The following is a 20,394-nucleotide window of genomic DNA, read 5'->3' as shown; positions in this document are numbered from 1 at the left end:
AATTCTGTCAAGGGCAATACAAAATTAAATCAAGAGAAGAGCTGGTGACAGAATTGCACATTATGGTCATATCACTTTTGTAATATACTATTCTTTGGCCTGTAGTGTTCTAGTAGTTTCAAGAAGCAACCATGTCTTCACCATTCCAAGAAAAACATGTAAAATTGTTATTACCAATACAGTATAAAAAATAAATTACAAGAGGGAATTTGATAGCATAAACTCTTAAGCACATACCATATTTTTTGGAGTATAAGACACACCTTTTTACCCCCCAAAAGGGGGTGAAAATTTAGGTGTGTTTTATACACCGAATGTAGCCCTGCCCACCCACTGGCCCCCACCCTTTGGCCTGTGCCTCGCAGCACTTACCTCCTTGCAAGCAAACAGCAAGAAAAAACAGCCTCTTTCAGCTTCAGCACAAATTGATTAGATCGGCCTCCTGACTCTCAGCTGATTTGCTCTCAGCTGTTTTGCGCAGGGCTCTCCTGCTTGCTGAAAATAGTGCTGGAGCAGATTTTTTTTCCCCTAGCTATGCTGAAAAAACAAAACTGAAAGTAAAGCAGGCTCTGCTGCAACGTGACAAAATGAGGCAGAGAGAGATTTTTTTTTTTTCCTCACCAAAAAAGGTAGGTACAAACAATGGGAAATTTAGGGGAAAAGAGGAGAGTTCAAGATTTTAAAACACAAAAGAAAAAAAGCTCTATTTAACTAGGGAATTGTAATAATTGAGATACTATTAATTGTGTATTGTGTTGAAAGCAGAAATGGTTAAGTTGTGGTTTGGAGGAATATATGGACTCCGACTGGGTAGTCTCAGGGGGAGGGACTGGGGCAGGTCTTGAGAATGTTATCTGGGATGATTTTGATCCTGTGACCCCTGAGGACATGGACAGGATTCTGGGCAGACTGAACGCGACCACTTGTTTATTGGACCCGTGTCCCTCCTTGTTAGTGCTGGCTTCCCGGGAGGTGACACGAGGCTGGCTCCAGGGGATTATAAATGCTTTGTTGGGTGAGGGTGACTTTCCCACCACCTTGAAAGAGGCGGTGGTGAGGCCTCTCCTCAAGAAGCCTTCCCTGGACCCGGCAATGTTGGTTAATTATCGTCCGGTCTCCAACCTTCACTTTGTGGTGAAGGTTGTTGAGTGTGGTTGCGCAACAGCTCCCCCAGCACCTGTGTGTTACTATATACTACTATATACTATACTTCAGTGTTACTATAACTTCATACAGTGGCTAAACGAATTGTTGGAAGTTGAGGTCTACCTGTATAGAGCAAGGCATTAAATAAATACATAAAAGGGGGGAATTAAGTGCTCTTAATATGGAACACAAGCTAGAATTCATTTATTCATACTGAACTTTTCTAAAGATCTAGTAGTTTTTGTTGTACCAAATACTTGGAATACAACTATTGTCAATTCGCCTTCTGTAATTTTGTTTTGAAAAGAAAGATCACTACAATTAGTTCCAAAGTCAACAACATGGCAGTACAAAACTTCATTAAAAATGTATTGGCTGCAATTAAAGTGCCTGCTTTGTCGTTGGCTGAACCTTAGATGTGAAGCATTCTAATTTCCTATCCCAAATAGACTGTTTATAATTCTATAATTAGCTGCAGAATCTTACTGAGTTCTTAAAACTGGACTAATTAAGCAATTGCAACAGAAAAATGTTGAAACTCTACAGAATAAAGAAACATCGAAATTTATGTTCAGCATCTCTTTTCTCCAATAAGAACATTATGAAAGGATTGACTTACAACAGTAAAAGATAACCTTTTATATCAATGGTGCTTTACTATTTATAATAGCATACTCATCATTTACCAAGGTGGAGAAGGAAACTGGAGTTATCCATTATTCTCAAGGAAAAATATTTTTTATATATATAGCAAAGATAATCCAAAAATGATTTTTGAAGTCTTACTAGATTTTTACAGCATATTGCAGAAAACTCAACTACCAGCCAAGAATGAAGCACTAATCCATGAAGGCTTTTCCTAGCATCCATATTAATAGAGCAGCTTTCTTATATGAGAGGACCATTTTCTCACCTCTTTTAAAAATTTAGCTTGTGGTCAAGTAATTTATTTTTCTTTAGATTTCTATAATATGCAGTCATGCAGAAGGCTCAAAATTTGGAGCAGGTGGCATTTTTAATCAAGTGGCATATTTATTTATTTAGCATATGGCAATGTTACATTAGCCAGGAGACTACAGTGCTATTACAAAGTAGTTGTTTGGCTGCCAATTGCCAGTTCGTTCTGTTCAAGCTCAAGCGCTATCCAGAGTGCACCATAGGGGGCAGACTAGCTCCACATTCATAAGACGTGATGGCATTCTGCAGCGTCATCTGGGGCTTTTCCACCACCAATGTCACTTCACATTTGGGCATCGCATTCCGGCAGGTCCAGTACCAGTTGAACTCATACTGCTACTTGAAGTGCCATTTTTTCCCACCGAAGATACCTATTTATCTACTTGCATGTAGCACGCTTTCAAACTGTTGGGTTGGCAGAAGTTGAGGCAAGTAACAGGAGCTCACTCTGCCATGCAGAGCTAGAACTCGAACCATCGGACTGCAGACCTTCTCCAGTATCATTAAGCCACTGAGCAAACGCACCTCTCTAGTGCCATGATTAAAAGAGATAATTCAACTTTCACTACGTCAATATAATCACTTCAGCTAGATACCTAGATTGCAAAAGTTTACAAAACATTATGAATTTAAACTTCTTCAAATGTGAAACATCTCATTTTAAGTTTAAAATAGCTACTTCAAATTTGAAATGAGCTGTTTCAACATTACAGGAACTATTTTTGATGGTGTTCTGGTTACTCCAAAAGTGTTCCAAACTAAAAGCCACCATTTTGGTCTCAATTTGTGTTAAGCTTGAAATATTTCCAGTAGTGTATGATAGAAACAATACCAGAATACTTCTTGCGAAGAAACTATTGTAAATTTGAAATATTTTGTACGATTACATAGTACTGTCTCTAATCCAGCATGGGATAGTTTCATTCTTCAGTATTGTAGCATTTTGTGCAATTGAATGCAATAAATAGAACAGTACCTTGTTCACAAGGCACATTTATTACCAAAAATTCAACCTCCCACTCACCCCAATATCTGAACTTTCAAACAATCTGAAGGTTAAAGGTGTTTCAGGAGTATTTATATACACATTTTAAATACATGTTTGTATACAAACCTGTACAATTCAAAGCTCTTTTACACCTGAAATGTCAGTTTTGCTAAATCAAATGCCATTCAAAATATACCATATTTAAATATATTACTGTATTTGTAAGTCATTACTGTCAATGCAACACAGAATTACATAGTAAATTCTGTGCCGATAAAGAACAGAATCACACCAGCACTCACCAGTTAACACTTCTAGAAATAGAAGGCTGACAATATTATCTAGTATACAACACTTTGCTGAGTGTAAAATATAAAGTGAACAGTGAGGTAATTCGGTTACCTTGCTTCTGTTATTACAATCTAACACTGTCATATGGAAATTTTCTCCACATGCACATTCTATGCAGCTGAAGGAATAAGGTAGTCATTCCATCTTGTTTGGTTGCACTTGTAATATTTATCAGTTTAGCTACAACATATTTTCAGCACTTAAAGTGATTAAGCTACAATTCATGGTTTGCAGAACCTCTGTGCTTCAGCAGCAAAGAATAGAGCCAAAAGGAAATTAAGGACAGCATACAGCAAAAGGAACTGCAAAGTAACTATTGTCCAGAACAATCTGTGAATGTGGTCACCATGTTTCCTCGACGCTGTGTCACAGTTCTGCAGTGCTTACTAGAGCCATGGAATTGGTTTCCAGTCTGCATTGTTTGCCGCTGTGTATTATCAAACCCATTAAATGAAAACATCTTTTCCATATCTTCAAACATGTCATCAAACAGTCCCCCTCCAAAATTAAATTCTGGAAAAGCATGTCTTTGTCTGCTCTCAGCCTCCTGTTGACTATGAAAATGATTTTCAAAATCTTTCTTTGCATTGGAGCTTTCACCAAAGAAATCAAAGTCTTTAAGGAAGCGATCAAAGTCAAAGTTAAATGAGTGCTGAAAGGGGTTTCCATTCATCCGTCGTCCATCTGTATTTCCAAACTGGTCATATTCTCTGCGTTTATTTTCATCAGATAAAACTTCATATGCTATAAAAATAAAGCAAGAAGTTATTTTAAAATCATGTAAAGACATACATGACAGGTTTTTACATACATAATGGTGCCTTGGTCAATTCAACTTTAAAAATTCTCAGGTAAAAGAGGCAGCGCTTAGAATTTGAAAGAATAAATCAATTTGAAATATGTGACAGATCATGACTGAAATTTCTTTTTAGCTTCTTTTGCTGCGGGATGCTAACCCTTGCAGCGGTGGGAATTCTTATGTGCTGAAACTTAGCTGCCCTATTTCTATGAACTATAGATATAATCTTCTTATGCAGACATTTTCTGAGATCTGAGGCTTTATTTCCAGGGTTCCTCCAGGGTAAAAAAAGAATAAGAAAGGATGGATTGGATAGTTGCTATACTGCATGCTCATCAATAATGTCAGAATTATCAAAGAGCCAGAATCAGATCAATTGGTCTACCTTTTCAGTAATTTCTATTAGCTAGCAAGGAATATTACAGAATATATTTTTTCCATACTACTTGCAGAATTTTTCTATGAAATAAAACTGGAATGGCTAAACTCTTCTTGTAACCTTAGTGGTTAAGGTATTAGGAGTGGTGACAGCTAGGTTCAAACACAACTTTAGTTTACACCGTCATATTCTCCCAATCCAATCTACTTCAGAGGATTGTTGCTATGGGAAAAAATAGGCCTTGTACTGCATTTGTGTCTAAGCAAACAATAAAATAATGCTAATACTACTCTTGAGTTTTCAAAATATTCAAAGCTTCTCTAAATGTTTATGTTTAACTCTCTCTGTGACAATTCTCATTTTACATACATATTTTTATTGCAATGGTTTTTATCTATGGTTATCACAATTTGTGGAAATATTTCTAAAAAGAATATCCACGATAAAAACATATGCAAAGTATATTCCAACGATAATTAGTGATAATGATGGTGTGAAGTACCTTTATTCCTAAAAGAGGAAATTAAGATTTATATTCATCTATCACTACCTTTGAATTGGAAAAGGATGCAGATCCTGCATAAGTAGCAACACTATCTAAACCAGGGAATTTCTACAAATAAAATGGAATAAATATATCTAATCCTATTCTTCTACTCCATAGAAGAAAATGATAGTTAATTTTTAGCAGAACTTAACTTACCTTCTGCAATTTCTCGGAATTTTGCTTCTGCTCCAGGACTTTTATTTTTGTCTGGATGGTATTTCATTGCTAGTTTATGAAATGCTTTTTTAATCTGGCGCTCAGATGCACTTTTCGGAACTCCTAGAATGTCATAATAACTCTCCACAGCCAGTATTATTTCTGTTATCATTAAAATGCAGAGTGCAAATAAGAACATCGATTGTGTAGTAGCCATTGTAGGACTCCTAAAGAAAAAGAAAATATCAGAATGATTCTTCTGTTTTAACTTTTTATCCAGCTATTTCTCTATCATGTGTTGGAAGGAATTCATTCCTTATTTTCTGCTAATATCTTAGACATTACAGAGTTCAAAGGATGACATATTTGTTTTCGCAAATACAGGAAAGTCTTTTCATCATCATACTTACTTCTCATAAACTCAAATTCAAATTTCAGAATGATTTTTAAAAATTGTATTTAATAATTAAAAAATAATTATTTCCCAAACATTGCCATTAAAATAAGTCAACTTTCACTTTGAGAGGATTATTTTATTTATAGTCTAAACACATTGGAATGAACATATTTTACCTTTTTTAATGTCTATAATAGTTTCTCAATAACTAAAATTCCATATTTCCTATAATTTTTCCATTCCTACTAAAAACAATTATCTTAAAAGTATTTTCACATAAGAAGCAGAGTCAAAGAAATATCATATGACTTCAGCATAGAACCTGTAACACTACTTTGATTATACATACAAAATCAGAGACAAAAATGCTGATAAAAGTTATTATCAATCTTCTGGCTTTGTTGTAAGAAGAAATGCTGCTACTCCAATAGAAAAGTGAGTTAACTACTTTTACAATTATCTTTACCTCTCTCTATATTCACTCTATGATATTCCAGCAGCATCTTTTTCCTTAAATTAACAGAATTAAACTTGTAAAAGTTTAAAGGGGAAATTCTAGAATTTTGCTTTTTAGTCATTTATTTCTAATCTACAGATTAGAAGTTCTCAAATACTGCTAAATTGAACTTAATTTTAAGAAAAAAAATAGTTTTTTTCCTCCAAGTATTATGTTTTGCTTTCTTATCGAAATAGAGGAAATATCTTGACTCCCTTATCAAAGCAGCATATTTTTGAATTGCCATACAACTAATCCGAGTTTATAGAATAAAGCAGAACAATGAAATAAATCACTGATAATAAAAACGAAGCCATTTTAACTGTTTTGTTCTTTAGAATCGTCAACATGCTTTGAGGTAAAGACTGGTTAATTACAACTTTAATCTGTACACAGGCACATATCTTGCTTATTTACAATACATGCAAATTACTGCATATGCCTACACATGTCTGTTTTTTTATTTTGTTGCCAGTAAGGAGACCTCAGTTGGCAAGATTGAAGCAAACAAGTTGCCTCTTTATCAATGTTTCCCTCCTCCTTTCTACCAGGGCCCTCTTGAGACAAAGTACTGAACGCAACAAACTAGAGAAGAATTCTAGTTATAAAGATACCATGCCTACTGAAACTCTGTTCACACTTTTCCATTGTTAATGTTCTACCATTTAATGTGAACGGATGATGCCAACCTAATAGTAGACAGAACTACTGAAGATCTTATTCATATAAAACATGAATTTAGACTGTGATTTCCTTAAGTATCCATGTGATTACTTTACACTGAGTAATAATGAAAGCAGGCAACCTGTTTCAGTTAAATATAACAAAAAATCTGCTTGGATTTAGAAATGAGTGATAACAGCTCAGTTGTAGATTGTCTTAATATTCCAATCAGGTTCAATCAAATGTTGAGGTTGCAATGGTTTTGAGTAATGATTATCATTACAGCAAAGTTAGGGTTGGGGATTGTTTGTGATGAGAGATAACTTTTGTTGGTCATCTATACCCTACAGCAATACAATGGCATTGACATTATGTCTAAGGAAGGGCTGCAATTTTCTGCTCTTCCTTTGAGAGGTTTAAAACAAAATGTGTGTGTTGAACTAACCAAAGATTTAAAGAACCCACTGCAGCCCTTTAAAAAGCAAGCAAACATACAAAGAAAACCCCCAAACTGTTCTATTTGATGATACAAGTTTGAAGAGATCAGAAACTGCATACAGTCTGTGTTCATCCACTTCTGAATTTCATGTTGGAGCCTATCACAGCTCTGCCATATTTCTAAGCAATTGTTAATGCTCTCAGCCATTAAGTACTTCAACTAATAAGGGGCTTGGTAAAGTATCATTCGGGGACGCGGTGGGTCAATGGCTAAAACACTGAACTTGTTGATCGAAAGGTCGACAGTTCAGCGGTTTGAATCCCTAGTGCCGCATAACGGGGTAACCTCCTGTTATTTGTCCCAGCTTCTGCCAACCTAGCAATTTGAAAGCACATAAAAAATGCAAGTAGAAAAATAGGGACTGCCTTTGGTGGGAAGGTAATAGCGTTCCGTGCGCCTTTGGCATTTAGTCATGCCGGCCACATGACCATGGAGACGTCTTCGGACAGCGCTGGTTTTTCAGCTTTGAAACAGAGATGAATACAGCCCCCTAGAGTCGGGAACGACTAGCACATATGTGTGAGGGGAACCTTTACCTAAGGTATCATTGTTCTATTCCCACTTAGTTGGATAGTTCCAGACATGTAATATTTGACACTTGCTACTTGAATGTAACATCCCTCATAAATTTTGGGTCCCCCCCAGGGGTATAAGTCAAATTTGCTTTTTATTCAATCAGGTTTTAGTAAGTTTAAGTCTTGCTTGTTAAAAATTGTGTTTTATCCACTTAATACATTTTGTATCAAACATTTTGCAATTATAATTGCTCTTAATGGTTTTCAAAAAAAGATGCTATAATGATATTATCAGATACAACAATGCCACGTTGGGAGCAAATCATAAGGAACTAATAGTTTTCAATAAAGCTAAAAGATGCTATAAAATTGTTTTCAGATACAACAAGGTCATATTTGAAGCAAATCACAAAAAAGAGCACTTTCAAAGCAAGAATATTAAAGGTCTGATTTTAAAACATTAAAACATACATAAGTAAAACCCTGCATGTTTTTTATTTCAAAAGATCAAGCATTCTAATTTTATACACTTTATGGAGGAGCTTCTATACTGCTTCTATACAGCATCTTTCTATCAAAGGATTTGTGGGGACATATTTATGCATTTTTGTCTGCAATTATTTGTTAGACATGAGATTCTTAAAATGTTCTAAAACAACCTAAAGCTTTGTGTCTATGGAGATTCTCAGTCATCCAGGTCATAGTTGTCCCAAAGGTGTTATTTCAAGAGGCAACTGGACTTTCTGGTTTTTCTTTGAATACGTTTTGCTTCTCATTCAAGAAGCTTCTTCAGCTCTGAAGCAAAACATCTTCAAAGAAAAACCAGAAAGTCCAGTTGCCTCTTGAAAAAGTATCTTTGTTACCAAAGAAAAAGAGGATCACAAGGAAAGAGAAAAAAACAAGCAGATTCAAGAACTTTTTAAAGTTTCAAATCGTGGGAATGTTAACAAATATAGTATACATACACATATGGAAACTGGCATCTGCAGAGAGAAGCCAGGGGAGGGCTGAATGATGCAAGCAGTGTTGTAACACATGTCCTACCTTTTTTTTCACATCACAACACTGAATACATGCCCCAAAGGGGCAGGGCCTACGGTACAATGCTGTTGCACATTACACTTTAGTAATCTAGGCAAAATACACAGCATCCATTCACTTCCACCAATGGAAGACTAGGATAGTGTGATTCATCTAAAAACAGTTTAATCAGTGAAAGCATAATGGAACTAGATATCTTTGAGGACTGACAGAGCAAGCAAGAATCAGAACATAGACTTCAATATTTTAAATATAATGCAAAATTCACAGGATATACATAAACTGAATCACTATTGTAATTGTGTTATCTATAAAACTCAAACTATCAAAATTTTTCATTGAATCAAATAAAGATCATACACTATCCTGAAAAGGGTGTTTCATACCATAGTTCAAATTTAAAACCTATACAGCATTTTATTTTTTAAAAAACAGAATATTAGAGCAACTGAAGTTGCAGGAAAGCTTTCCCAGTCTTATTTATAACAGAAACAGGAACTCACTGGACAGTTTAGTGTATCTATGAACTTCCAGAAATCCATATATAATTTGGAGCTGGCAGACAAATGAGTAGGAAGGCTGGAGTGCTATCACTCCAGCCTTCCTAGGTCATAAAGGCTCATAATGAACAGAAAAATTCAAAGGACAATGTATATACATCATGTAATAGATGAAAATACATGTGGCATGTTATACAAGCTGAAAACCTTCTACATTCCAAATCACTGATCTCATTATTATTATTTTTACTACTGGCTCAACCTGTGGCTTAAACAAACTACTGATTAATTACATTTATTTGATGTGATGCATTACATTACCTGTGAACTTTTAAAGTAATATTTTAAAAGAAAGCATTTTCCTCTTACCTTTAACTAGCTTTAACTAGTTAGCCATCATCTGTCCCCATAGATAGAATATGTGGGAAAGCTTGATTTGAGAGACCAAAACACTATTTTTTCCTCCCCACCAAAAAGAAAAGAAACCGAAACCGAGACTGAAACACAAAGCATTTTCTGCCAGAGAGAAAGCTAGTTTCGATAGCTTCTCTTGGTCGGGTATGGAGTTTTAGCCTAGCTCTCTTGGTAACATCATTTTTCCCTTTAACCTTAGTGCCTTAATAAGGAATAAAAAGGAAAAATGTTATCTCGAGACCTAGACTAAAACTCCATACCCGACCAAGAGAAGCTTATATATATATTTAATTATATATACTTAACTCCAGCCATCAGTCCCGAAGTAGGTAGGAGATAGAGGATAGATGATAGATTGATAGGTTAGTTAGTTAGTTAGTTAGTTAGTTAGTTAGTTAGGTAGGTAGGTAGGTAGGTAGGTAGATAGATAGATAGATAGATAGATAGATAGATAGATAGATAGATAGATAGATAGATAGATAGATAGATAGATAGGACTGATGGCTGGAGTATGACTAGCAATATAGGCAGTGGACTCTGAGCACATACTGAGTTCCTTTACCTCAACCCCTAAGCACTGGCGGCGTCTCCCATCCTCGCGCATTTATAATGAGAAAGACAAAGGACACATCAAGAAGAGGTACTGGGACGCGAAGGCTGCCGAAATGAGCCCAGAGGTGGGAAAACTCGGGTTCAAATCCCCATTTAGCAAGCGGCTTTCCGCTGTTTGGCCCGCTGCGAGGGGCGAAAGATGAAGAAGCCCCCAAACCCACCGCTTGCTCTCTGGGACGGTAACCCCAGCAAGTTGCCCTCCCCCCCCCCCACTCCCGACTGCCCAGTCATCCCTTCAACTCACCGGCCGCCGGTCTCGCCCTGCAATCCCTGAGTCAAACCCGTCCGGGCTGCCTTATAACCTCGGCGCGCCAAGCCAAGAACGACAGTCCTACACGAAGCGCTTCCCGATTGGCCGCCGCCCGTCACGTGGTCCGCCCGCTTTGGTGCACGTGGAAGGCTGTTGTGGCCTCGCGCAACTGACGGATTTCTCCCCCCCACCCCACCCCTTGCGGAACGCTCGCCCTTTCCGGCTGGAAAGAGAAAGGGACACAAAATGGAAGGAGGAGGGCCATAAAAATTCCCGGAAGCGGAAGTGCAAGAGACTGGCACTCTCTAAGAGAGAGTGAGCAATCGCAGGAGGCACCGTCAGCGGGGACCGTCTGGGACGGGGAATTGGTGGCCGCCGCGGAGTCATTGCCATGCCTCGGTACTGTGCGGCCACTTGTTGCAGGAACCGAGCGGGACAGAGCGCCCGAGATCAGCGAAAGCTCAGCTTTTACCCGTGAGTGCCGCGTCCAGGGAGAATAGAGGGAATCTCTCGCATCCCCGACATAAATACTCCCATGTTGGCATGGAAATAGGTTCCACGAATAAGATGGAGGGCCGTTTTTCAATGTTGTTTCCTTGGAAGTAACGCTTATTAATTTAGGGAGTGTGGGTGGCATCGTAGCAATTGTTGGCGGGAAGACACAGCAGTACAGCGTGTGCAACTTGATAGAAATTTGCCAAAAGGCAAATTCCTTTAATAGTTCCTTAAAATAGTTACTGTCAACATCTACCCATAGCGCCAGTAAGGTTATATTTGGTTTTTTAATTATTATTTCCTATACCCATCTAGGGACACGATGACTAAGTGGCTAAGACACTGAGCTTGTTGATCGAAAGGTTGGCAGTTCATCGGTTCAAATCCCTAGTGCCGCATAATAGGGTGAGCTTCCGTTATTTGTCCCAGCTTCTGCCAACCTAGCAGTTCGAAAGCACGTAAAAAATGCAAGTAGAAAAAATAGGGACCGCCTTTGGTGGGAAGGTAACAGCGTTCCGTGCATCTTTGGCGTTTAGTTATGCCGGCCACATGACCACGGAGACGTCTTCGCACAGCGCTGGCTCTTCGGCTTTGAAACGGAGATGAGCACCGCCCCCTAGAGTCGGGAACGACTAGCACATATGTGCGAGGGGAACCTTTATCTTTATACCCATCTGATGGCTTCCAAATGCCTTATAATTTCTGTAACTCCCTAGCAGACATGTTCAAAATATACACTGAATTAGCAAACTTACGTTCTTTGGGATATGGGGCAAGAGTATTCAATTGAAGCATCGACTAACTGAAGGAGGGCAGAACTTTTCTAATTCACCCTGTTTCTAATTCAAAATCCCCTACAAAGTTCCACCTCTGATATTTAATTTGGGAGCTTGATTATGTGCCATCAAATTGGTGCTGACTGGTTAGTGACCATGTAAATTTTCTGTAGGAGAATCTGTCCCCAGCCTGTCCTTCAAGATCTTCCAATAGTTTCTCCATTGCCTCTGAATCCCTCCACTTTGCTGCTGGTCATCTTCCTTTTTTCTTTCTTTCCATCTTTTCCAGGGTTGGAGCCTTTTCCAAAGAGCTCATATTCATGTAATTATCCAAATTCATCTAGGGACGCGGTGGCTCAGTGGCTAAGACGCTGAGCTTGAATGAGAACTCTGGGATCATCCATTTGTTGGTTTTCTTAACTATCCACGATAGTGTCAGCAGTCTTATCCACAACCAACATTAAAATGTGTCATTACTGTTTCTCGCTTCTTCATTGGCTAACTTTCTTTTCACAGGGAGAACCATTCGCTGTACAATTATTTGTAGGTATAGACATGGCAAATGAATATTTTTTCCAAGGCTGCCATTGCTGCTCTCCAAAATGCTAATGTCCAATTCCACCCATTTCAATTCAACAGTGTCTTAGATATCCGTGTGTACAAGTAGTCCTTGACTTATGGTCACAATTGAGCCCAAAATTTCTGTTACTAACTGAAACATTTGTTAAGTGAATTATACCCCATTTTACAACCTTTGTTGCCACAGTTGTTAAGTGAATCACTGCGGTTTTTAAGTTAGTATCACAGTTGTTGAGTGAATTTGGTTTCCCCATTGACTTTGCTTGTCAGAAGGTTGCAAAAATGATCACAAGACCCAAGGATACTGCAACAGTCATAAATATGAATCAGTTGCCAAGCTTTCAAATTTTGATCATGTGACCATGGGGATGCTGCAATGGTTATGAGTGTAAAAAATGGTCATAAGTCACTTTTTTCAGTGCTGTTGTAACTTTGAATAGTCACTAAATCAACAGTTGTAAGTCGAGGACTACCTGTAATTGATTCATTTCATCCTTCAGCTGAGATTTCCCATGTTTTGTTTCTTATTTTCCATCTTTCCACTATGATTTTGTTGTTGCAGCTTCACATTTGGGTTTTTGTTTTTTGTTTTTTTGCATGGCAGCATCCTCTTATTATTTGTTTAACCAACTTTTCATTCTGCTTCTTTGTCCCTTCCCTTCCTTTCACAAAATCTTTCAGTTTATATAAAAACCATTTTTCAGTTGGACTAGTTAATTACTTAGCCTTCCTCCCTTGTTTATTTATCCCTGCTACAAATCATTCATTTGGTTTATTGCATCAGATAATTGTAACTGATGTAGTTGTGCAGGTCTCTCTTTTATCTTGGCAAGCCTTATTTGTCTCCCTTTATTTGTCTCCCCATTGTCCAAGATTTATTTTGATAGATTTTGTTACTGTTTGCTAATGTCATAGATTGAGCATGAACAAACAGGATCTCAGCCAAATTGCGCTTATGAAGAATTCCTACAAGCTTTTTAAAGATATTGGAAGTGTCTAACAGTTACAGTCAGAACTACAATAACAGCTAGTCAGATAACCATAAGACTTCAAAACTGCATTATGAAATTTGGCATACTTAATTTCCCTGCTCGTGCTCTGGTTATCTGTAGATGTTATCTTTTCTAGTGAAAAGCAAACATGTTTTGCACTCTTTAAAAGAACTATGGTTTAAAATAGTATAATGTAATATATCCTTTTGTGTTCCACTATATCCAGTATCAGTGTTAGGCTACAGATGGGAAGACAAGGCTGTTATCACAGTTGAATTAGGAATGAATTAGGATGAGTTGAAATAAGATGTTTTCAGATGCAGCTCACTATCTGATGTTGCAGAATTTTCACATAAATGATTGGAAGAGTCATAAGCTTATTTATTGTGTATAAAACAGGAAAAGAATCTGTTCTACTTGGTAAAGCAAATACAAACTGAGAAAACACTCAACTAAGTATTCTTAATTGGGACAGCTCATCTAATGTAGAAGAAATATGTAATCACAACTCTAGAAATATTAAAAGAGCTATCACCCGTTACTTGAACCAGAGCCATCCATTGGGATGGGGGAGAGGGGAATACAAAAGCAGCTTTGCAACCTCACAGGATCCACTTTCTGGATTTCATACATGTGTACTTGACACCGTATGCCAATCAAAAGAAGTGGAGTTTATGGTACAATGTTGTTTCCACTTTGAAACAGCATTGGATCCTATAGATGCCTCTACTTGGAATACTTGCTTCCAGACTTATTTATATTTGTTCTGCTTACAATAAGAATGCAAAATAAATTCTAGCAATGCATTTCTTGCACAAGAGCCTATTCATGAAAACAGTGCCTTAATTGCATCATATGACAGATATGTCTGCTTATGTAACATGCTTAGCAGGTAGTGGAGCAAGAGGATATAGAGAAGCAGTTGCAAGGGCTGGCAGTCTGAAAGAGTCCTCCCCATCACAATAATTAAGTGCAATAAGCAGTCAATTGTAAGATAATATTAAATATATTTATATCAGCAGATAGAAGCTTGTAAATTACTGTCATAGATTATATAAACTTAATTGTATATAAATCAAATAATAACTGTAACCAATAATTACCATAGATATATCTATTTAACATATTTATTTTGTTCAGTAAACAAACAAGGCACATTAATTCATAGCTGTGTCATTGAAATTAATTTCTTGTGGGGAAAAAATGAACTAGCTAAGACAGGTTAAAATTAGTTAAGAAAGCTAACAGAGTAGTTTATTATGAGCAAAAAAAACCCTTGAGCTGTATCATACTTCAGAAAAGAGAGAGAGAGAGAGAGAGATGCCTCTTGAAAAAAAATGCCTTTGGGATTGACCCCCAGTCACTAAATATGTTAAAAATATTGATGAGGCCCAGTGGCATCTGACTTATTCCAATTTATGAGCAACCAGGCAGGATGCTACTCTGTCATATAGTGAAATGAAATAAGGAATGGAATTTTCTGATTTAACTATATATGTTGGTAGGTTGGTAGGTAGATCTACATGTGTGTGTGTATAAAAAAACTGAGGCTTTATAGATTTTGATTGATTTCCCCACAATGAGTATATAGCCTAGAAAAAGATATAAAGGCTTGAGTGGCCGCAATATTTTTTTTAGTTAGAATGGCTAACCTGTGAATTTCAGAGGAGAATGTTCTTGCATTTTGAATACATAAGTTTGTTTTCTCTAATCTTCTGTAAATTGGAATGAATCAGATTTGATGCCTTTGAGTTCTGGTAATAATCTCAATGTATATAAGATTGAAATTTTAAGTGATTCTTTTGTTCATCAAAACATAACTGTTATAGGAATCGTTTTCAGGTGATAGTGGCAATGAAGCAGCTGTATGTGTTCATAATTGACAATGGGGAAAGTCTTCAAACCAAGCCTTCAAACCAAGCATGAAGCCTTCCAGAGGACATGGCTGTTTTAAGGGCTGCTTTGTTTTGAACCACGTTTGTCATGTGCTCTTTCCCAGGGCTTTATTGCTAAGTATGACAGGCTTTTTAAGAGCTTCAATAAAAGATATCACTTAATTGAAGCATTTTCTCTCTCTCTCTCTCTCTCTCTCTCTCTCTCTCTCTCTCTTGCATATTCTTTGAAGCAGATTTCCTCTTCATGATAAAGAAAGATTAGAGAAATGGTTACGGAATATGAAACGTGACACTTGGACTCCTAGTAAGCATCAGGTCCTCTGCAGTGACCACTTTACGTCAGATTCTCTAGATGTGCGATGGGGTATTCGATACTTGAAGACAACTGCAGTGCCAACTATTTTTTCATCCTCTGAAAACCAGGTAAAATGTTAAGTTACGTGTGAAAAATAAGACAAAGGATGAGTAAACGCAGTTAGTTTGAGTTGTAAGTAAAATAAACAGTGCTAAACCAAAAAGGAAAGCAGAACATAACTTGTGTCAGTGGCAATTAGAATACATCTTCTATTTTAATATTGTCCAGATTCTTAATTTGCTTGTAGTTTTTCTGTTTACTATTAAGAAGAAGGAGTTATGGCATGCCATTATGATTGTTTGAAACCTCTACAGTCTACTCATGCAATTAAATTTAGTTTTCTACTGATCAACCATGGGTTAAAAAAAAAACCCTCCACTATAAGTTTATGGAACATAAACCATAATATGCTTCATTTCCATTAGACAAACAAATTGTATAGTATGTTGTACAAAAACCCAGTTTTTCTATTAGTTGATCTGAATAAGAGAAAAATCAATAAAAATACCTAGCCTGGTTTAAAATGTTGCTATTTTTACATTCAAAATTTAATTTAAACATCATTTTCTTTAGAATATATCTAACCATTAAGACATGACTACTAAAAAATAGCATATAGTTCACTGAAATGAAAGCTATTTATGTGCTAATCTTAGCATACCAGTAGAGGTGGCTAAACAAATGGGCCCTTTGTACATTGGCGTCTGGAAAACTAAATTACAATTTCAAATTTGATTGATAATATGTTACCGATGTGCTGAGTTGCTCACTTGATGCTTCATTTCCTATGGTAGAGGGACAACTTACAATTCACAAAAGTATCTGATTGGTCTGGGTCAGGGGTGGCCAAGCTGTCTCAGAAATTCTGGGAGTTGAAGTCCACAGGTTGTAAAAGAGCCACATTTGTCCACCCCTGGTCTAGGTGCAACTGCCCAGATCTGTGACACTTCAAAGAGAAGTTTTAGTCCAGACTTCATTGAAGCAAAACGCCTCTTTAAAAGTCTTCATACTTTTTGCCATCCAGATCTATTTTGCATGATGCTCAATGATATGGGAAAAAAACCATGCGGCAGAACTGGCAAATTTTGTTGTGAATAAAAAAAAAAAAAGCATCTTGGAAACTTTTCTATCATGCAGCATTGTTTGCAAAAACCATCTGGATCTCACACTCAGTTAGCTGACCTTCTCCTTCATGGTACAAAGTTTAAAGCGTGACACATTCACATACCCTCATAGCAACGGTTCAATTCCTCTGACATTCACAATATCGTTTTCAAACATGCTTATACACAGCATCTTATCTGTAGTCACCACTCAGGAAAGACACATGTTAACATAACTGATGACAATCATTGCATTACTGCCTTTGTCCCATGAATCTTTGTGTAGGAAAGAGTAACCGTGCTTGTTGTGACTTCTCTATTGTGATAGTGTGTGTTAACTGAGAAAAAAAAAACTCTTTTCGAAGCTAGGGCTACAATTTTTCATCCACTTACCTGGACTTAAGGTCTATTTTTTTTAAGGAGTTGCTCATGTTTTCCTAGAGATCAGATAGCACTGAAATACCCTCATCACCCAGAGTCTGCCTATCATAGAAAGCATATCTAGACAAAATGTCCTGTTCTTTAAGAAACTTCTTTGCTTGGAAATCACAGTCCAGGAAAGGGGTCATTAACATGAAGCAGTAATTTGATCAGCTCTATCAGGAATGGCCCTCAGTCTTTGTGTATTGTAACAGTTGTTAATTCTAAAGTGAGCTTTCAAAAATGTTAAAGCTATGTGAATCCAGGCTACATTTGAGCTAATCTCGTTTGCATTTCCTTTTTTATTGCAATGTGTATTCATTAACAGTTTTAATAAAATAATTCAAGACCGGTATCTAATTTCTTTAGTAAATCATGGCAGAGAAGAGGCTGTTTATTGGCATTATTTGCACTCTTTTTGAAGACCAATATTAAAAAGAATAAATACAGGTAGTCCTTGACTTACAATAGTTTGTTTAGTGACTGATGGACGTTACAACAGCACTGAAAAAAGTGACTTATGACCATTTTTCACACTTACGATTGTTGCAGCATCCTCATGGTCATGTGGTCAAAATTCAGATGCTTAGCAGCTGATTCGTATTTATGACAGTTGCAGTATCTCGCTGGCATGTTGTCCCCTTTTGCGACCTCATGAGCAAAGTCAATGGGAAAGCCAGATTCACTTAACAACTGTGTTACTAACTTAACAACTGCAGTGATCCGCTTAACAGCTGTGGCAAGGAAGTTCGTAAAATGGGGTAAAACTCCCTTAACTACTGTCTCGCTTAGCAACAGAATTTTTGGGCTCAGTTGGGTTGTAAGTCGAGGACTGCCTGTATAGGACTGAAATCCTGTGTTCTTTTGTTAGGGAATAAGGCCACTGGTCATGGTAGGACTTGCTTCTTAATGAATAGGCCCAGCATGACACTATAAAGAACCATAAGAAAAGGAATCATTGTGTGGTATTTCATAATCAATAACAACTGAATCAAGAGGGATGTTTTTTCTTCTTAAGGAAAAAGGAATATCCCAGAAGAAAACGCAAGTGGAAAAAATAGAAGGTATCAAAGAAATGAGCACATGCATAACAACATCGTCTCTTAAATCTTGTTCACCAAAGAGAAATATCTTACCTGAAGGAGGCCTATATCGAAAAACTCTTGAAACAAATCCAGACTGCTCAGCAAAAGCGGAAGGACTCACACAGAATATTGTGAAAGATGGCACTGCATATTCAGGTAACTGTGTCAAACAAAATAAGCAGCAAGGAAACCAAATAATAACAACATCTGATACGGAAAACACAGGGGCCATCCATTCCAATATTCCAGGAAATAGTCGGGCCATCAAAAACATTTTTAATGCTGCTGCTACAGATTTACAAGTTTCAGTTTGTGACCTCCAGTCATGTTTTGAGCATGGCTCAGATTCTAAAGCCACAATTTTGCAGGCCACACATCCGGAACATGGAGATTCGTCTCTGGAATTCACTAAGGTCCCCATACCCATGAGCGAACTTAAATCTGATCAGTTTGATTGGCACATTGCAAACTGCTCAATAGAAGTACAAACGGATGAAAGTTCTGTATTGCTTCAGTCCATGTCACAAGTTTTGGAACAGCTCAGTGGAAATAAGGAGTCTGTCATCACCATTATCGTTCCTTCAGAAGACTCAAGAATTCCCTTGCTATTAGAGGGCTCCTTTATATCAGCAGAAGAGGTATTAACCCATCTCGAAGCAGAAAACTCTGTTGTCATCGGCAGCTGCAGCAGCCTTGAAATGCTACAAACTGAACATTCATACTGTAGGCAAGACACAGACCGGGAACAACTCTGGCAAAAAATTACAAAGCTGCACTCAAAAATAGCCCTTTTAGAAGTCCAGGAGAGAAAAACCCTAAGCAGACTTAAAGCTATAGAAACACTTATTGCAAAACTAAAGCAAGACAATCTCCTTTCGGAGGAGAAACTTAAGATCGTAGAAAACTGTTTTACAACGTTTGAAGTTACCATGATACAATAAAAGCTTAAAAGAAGGGATTGCAACTTGTTCTGCAAATTATTTTCTGGGGTGTCTTTTTTGTTTGTTGGTTTGAGAGAGAGGGTGTTGTGTTTGTTTATTTATAAGTAGAAATGGAATAAAAACAGGTCCATTACTTTCCTCCCTCTCCTCTGCTCTCAGTATCTTCCCAAATTCTTTTATGGAATATTGGGAATAGGGATATCTTGTGGAACTGCATGGGAGCTGGCATTGGGGGATATAGGAAGGAAGAAGAAATTAGTAGTACATATACCATACATACAGCTTAAATGTCAAAAACCTTCATTGAGTCTCAAATCACTTCAGAAACTATTCTAGCGCCATAAGGTCCATCAATCCAAAGCCATAACAAAAACATCCTGGTATATTACAACTGTACAACAGACTGACTACTTGAGGGGAACAAAACATAAACCAATTTTAAAACATGTTTATTCTAAGGTACAGAGGCAGTTTGGTGTACTGGTTAAGGCATCAGGCCAGAAACTGGGAAACAGTTCTAGTCCCACCTTGATCATGAAGTCAGCTGGATGTCCTTGGGCCAGTCACTTTTTCATAGCCTTCGGAATGAGGCTTTTGGCAAACCACTTCTGAAAAACCTTACCAAAAAAACTATAGGAACTTGTGACTGAGAATTAGACCCAATTGAACAGAAGAAGAAAAAAATAAGATAAGCCCAAACTATTCTCAAGTAAGTTTGTATGGGAATGCAGCATTGAAGTCTATAACTGTGCCGGTAACTAAAATGTATTCATGAAAGCTTACTCCCACAAGGGCACTTTACAGCTGCAGTGCTTTCACTTTGAGCCATTGCCTTCAAGGTCTACCTCACTTGCCAAGCTAATGTTATTCATGAATAATGCAATTCTAAGCATGCATAGGAGGTTCCATTGATGTGTATAGGGTTTATTTTCTAATTTTCTGCCTTAAAAGTATAGCCCATACCTCTTAGGAGTTAATGGAACAATGGAAGATGCAATGGGATGGGACGGATGGATGGATGGGACAGGACGGGATGGGACAGA

At 37.3% G+C, this 20,394-nt stretch overlaps 2 protein-coding genes across 4 annotated transcripts; one reads left to right on the top strand and one right to left on the bottom strand.

Annotated features, from left to right (window-relative positions):
* Nucleotides 1-1,770: 1,770 nt before the first annotated feature.
* On the bottom strand, nucleotides 1,771-10,979 carry DNAJB9 (DnaJ heat shock protein family (Hsp40) member B9). 2 transcript variants are annotated; one of them, XM_034432379.3, is made up of 3 exons: nucleotides 10,705-10,979; nucleotides 5,324-5,550; nucleotides 1,771-4,186 (listed from the first exon to the last, which is right to left on the bottom strand). In XM_034432379.3, exons 2-3 carry the CDS (start codon nucleotides 5,538-5,540, stop codon nucleotides 3,756-3,758), a joined length of 648 nt encoding a protein of 215 aa, XP_034288270.2. In that variant the 5' UTR covers nucleotides 5,541-5,550; nucleotides 10,705-10,979; the 3' UTR covers nucleotides 1,771-3,755. The 2 variants fall into 2 exon arrangements, with proteins under 2 accessions (XP_034288270.2, XP_060545320.2); XM_060689337.2 differs by lacking the exon at nucleotides 10,705-10,979 and adding an exon at nucleotides 6,187-6,206.
* On the top strand, nucleotides 10,821-19,368 carry THAP5 (THAP domain containing 5). Of its 2 annotated transcripts, none has more exons than XM_034432380.2 (3): nucleotides 10,821-11,184; nucleotides 15,681-15,870; nucleotides 18,344-19,368. In XM_034432380.2, exons 1-3 carry the CDS (start codon nucleotides 11,102-11,104, stop codon nucleotides 19,349-19,351), a joined length of 1,281 nt encoding a protein of 426 aa, XP_034288271.2. In that variant the 5' UTR covers nucleotides 10,821-11,101; the 3' UTR covers nucleotides 19,352-19,368. The 2 variants fall into 2 exon arrangements, with proteins under 2 accessions (XP_034288271.2, XP_060545321.2); XM_060689338.2 differs by lacking the exon at nucleotides 10,821-11,184 and adding an exon at nucleotides 11,521-11,610.
* Nucleotides 19,369-20,394: the final 1,026 nt, after the last annotated feature.

The sequence above is a fragment of the Pantherophis guttatus genome, chromosome 1 (genome assembly GCF_059756535.1).
Source record: "Pantherophis guttatus breed Tessera chromosome 1, ASM5975653v1, whole genome shotgun sequence".
In the NCBI taxonomy this organism is placed as follows: Eukaryota; Metazoa; Chordata; class Lepidosauria; order Squamata; family Colubridae; genus Pantherophis; species Pantherophis guttatus.
Note: the sequence above shows the minus strand (reverse complement) of the source record. Positions and strands in the feature narration are given on the sequence as shown.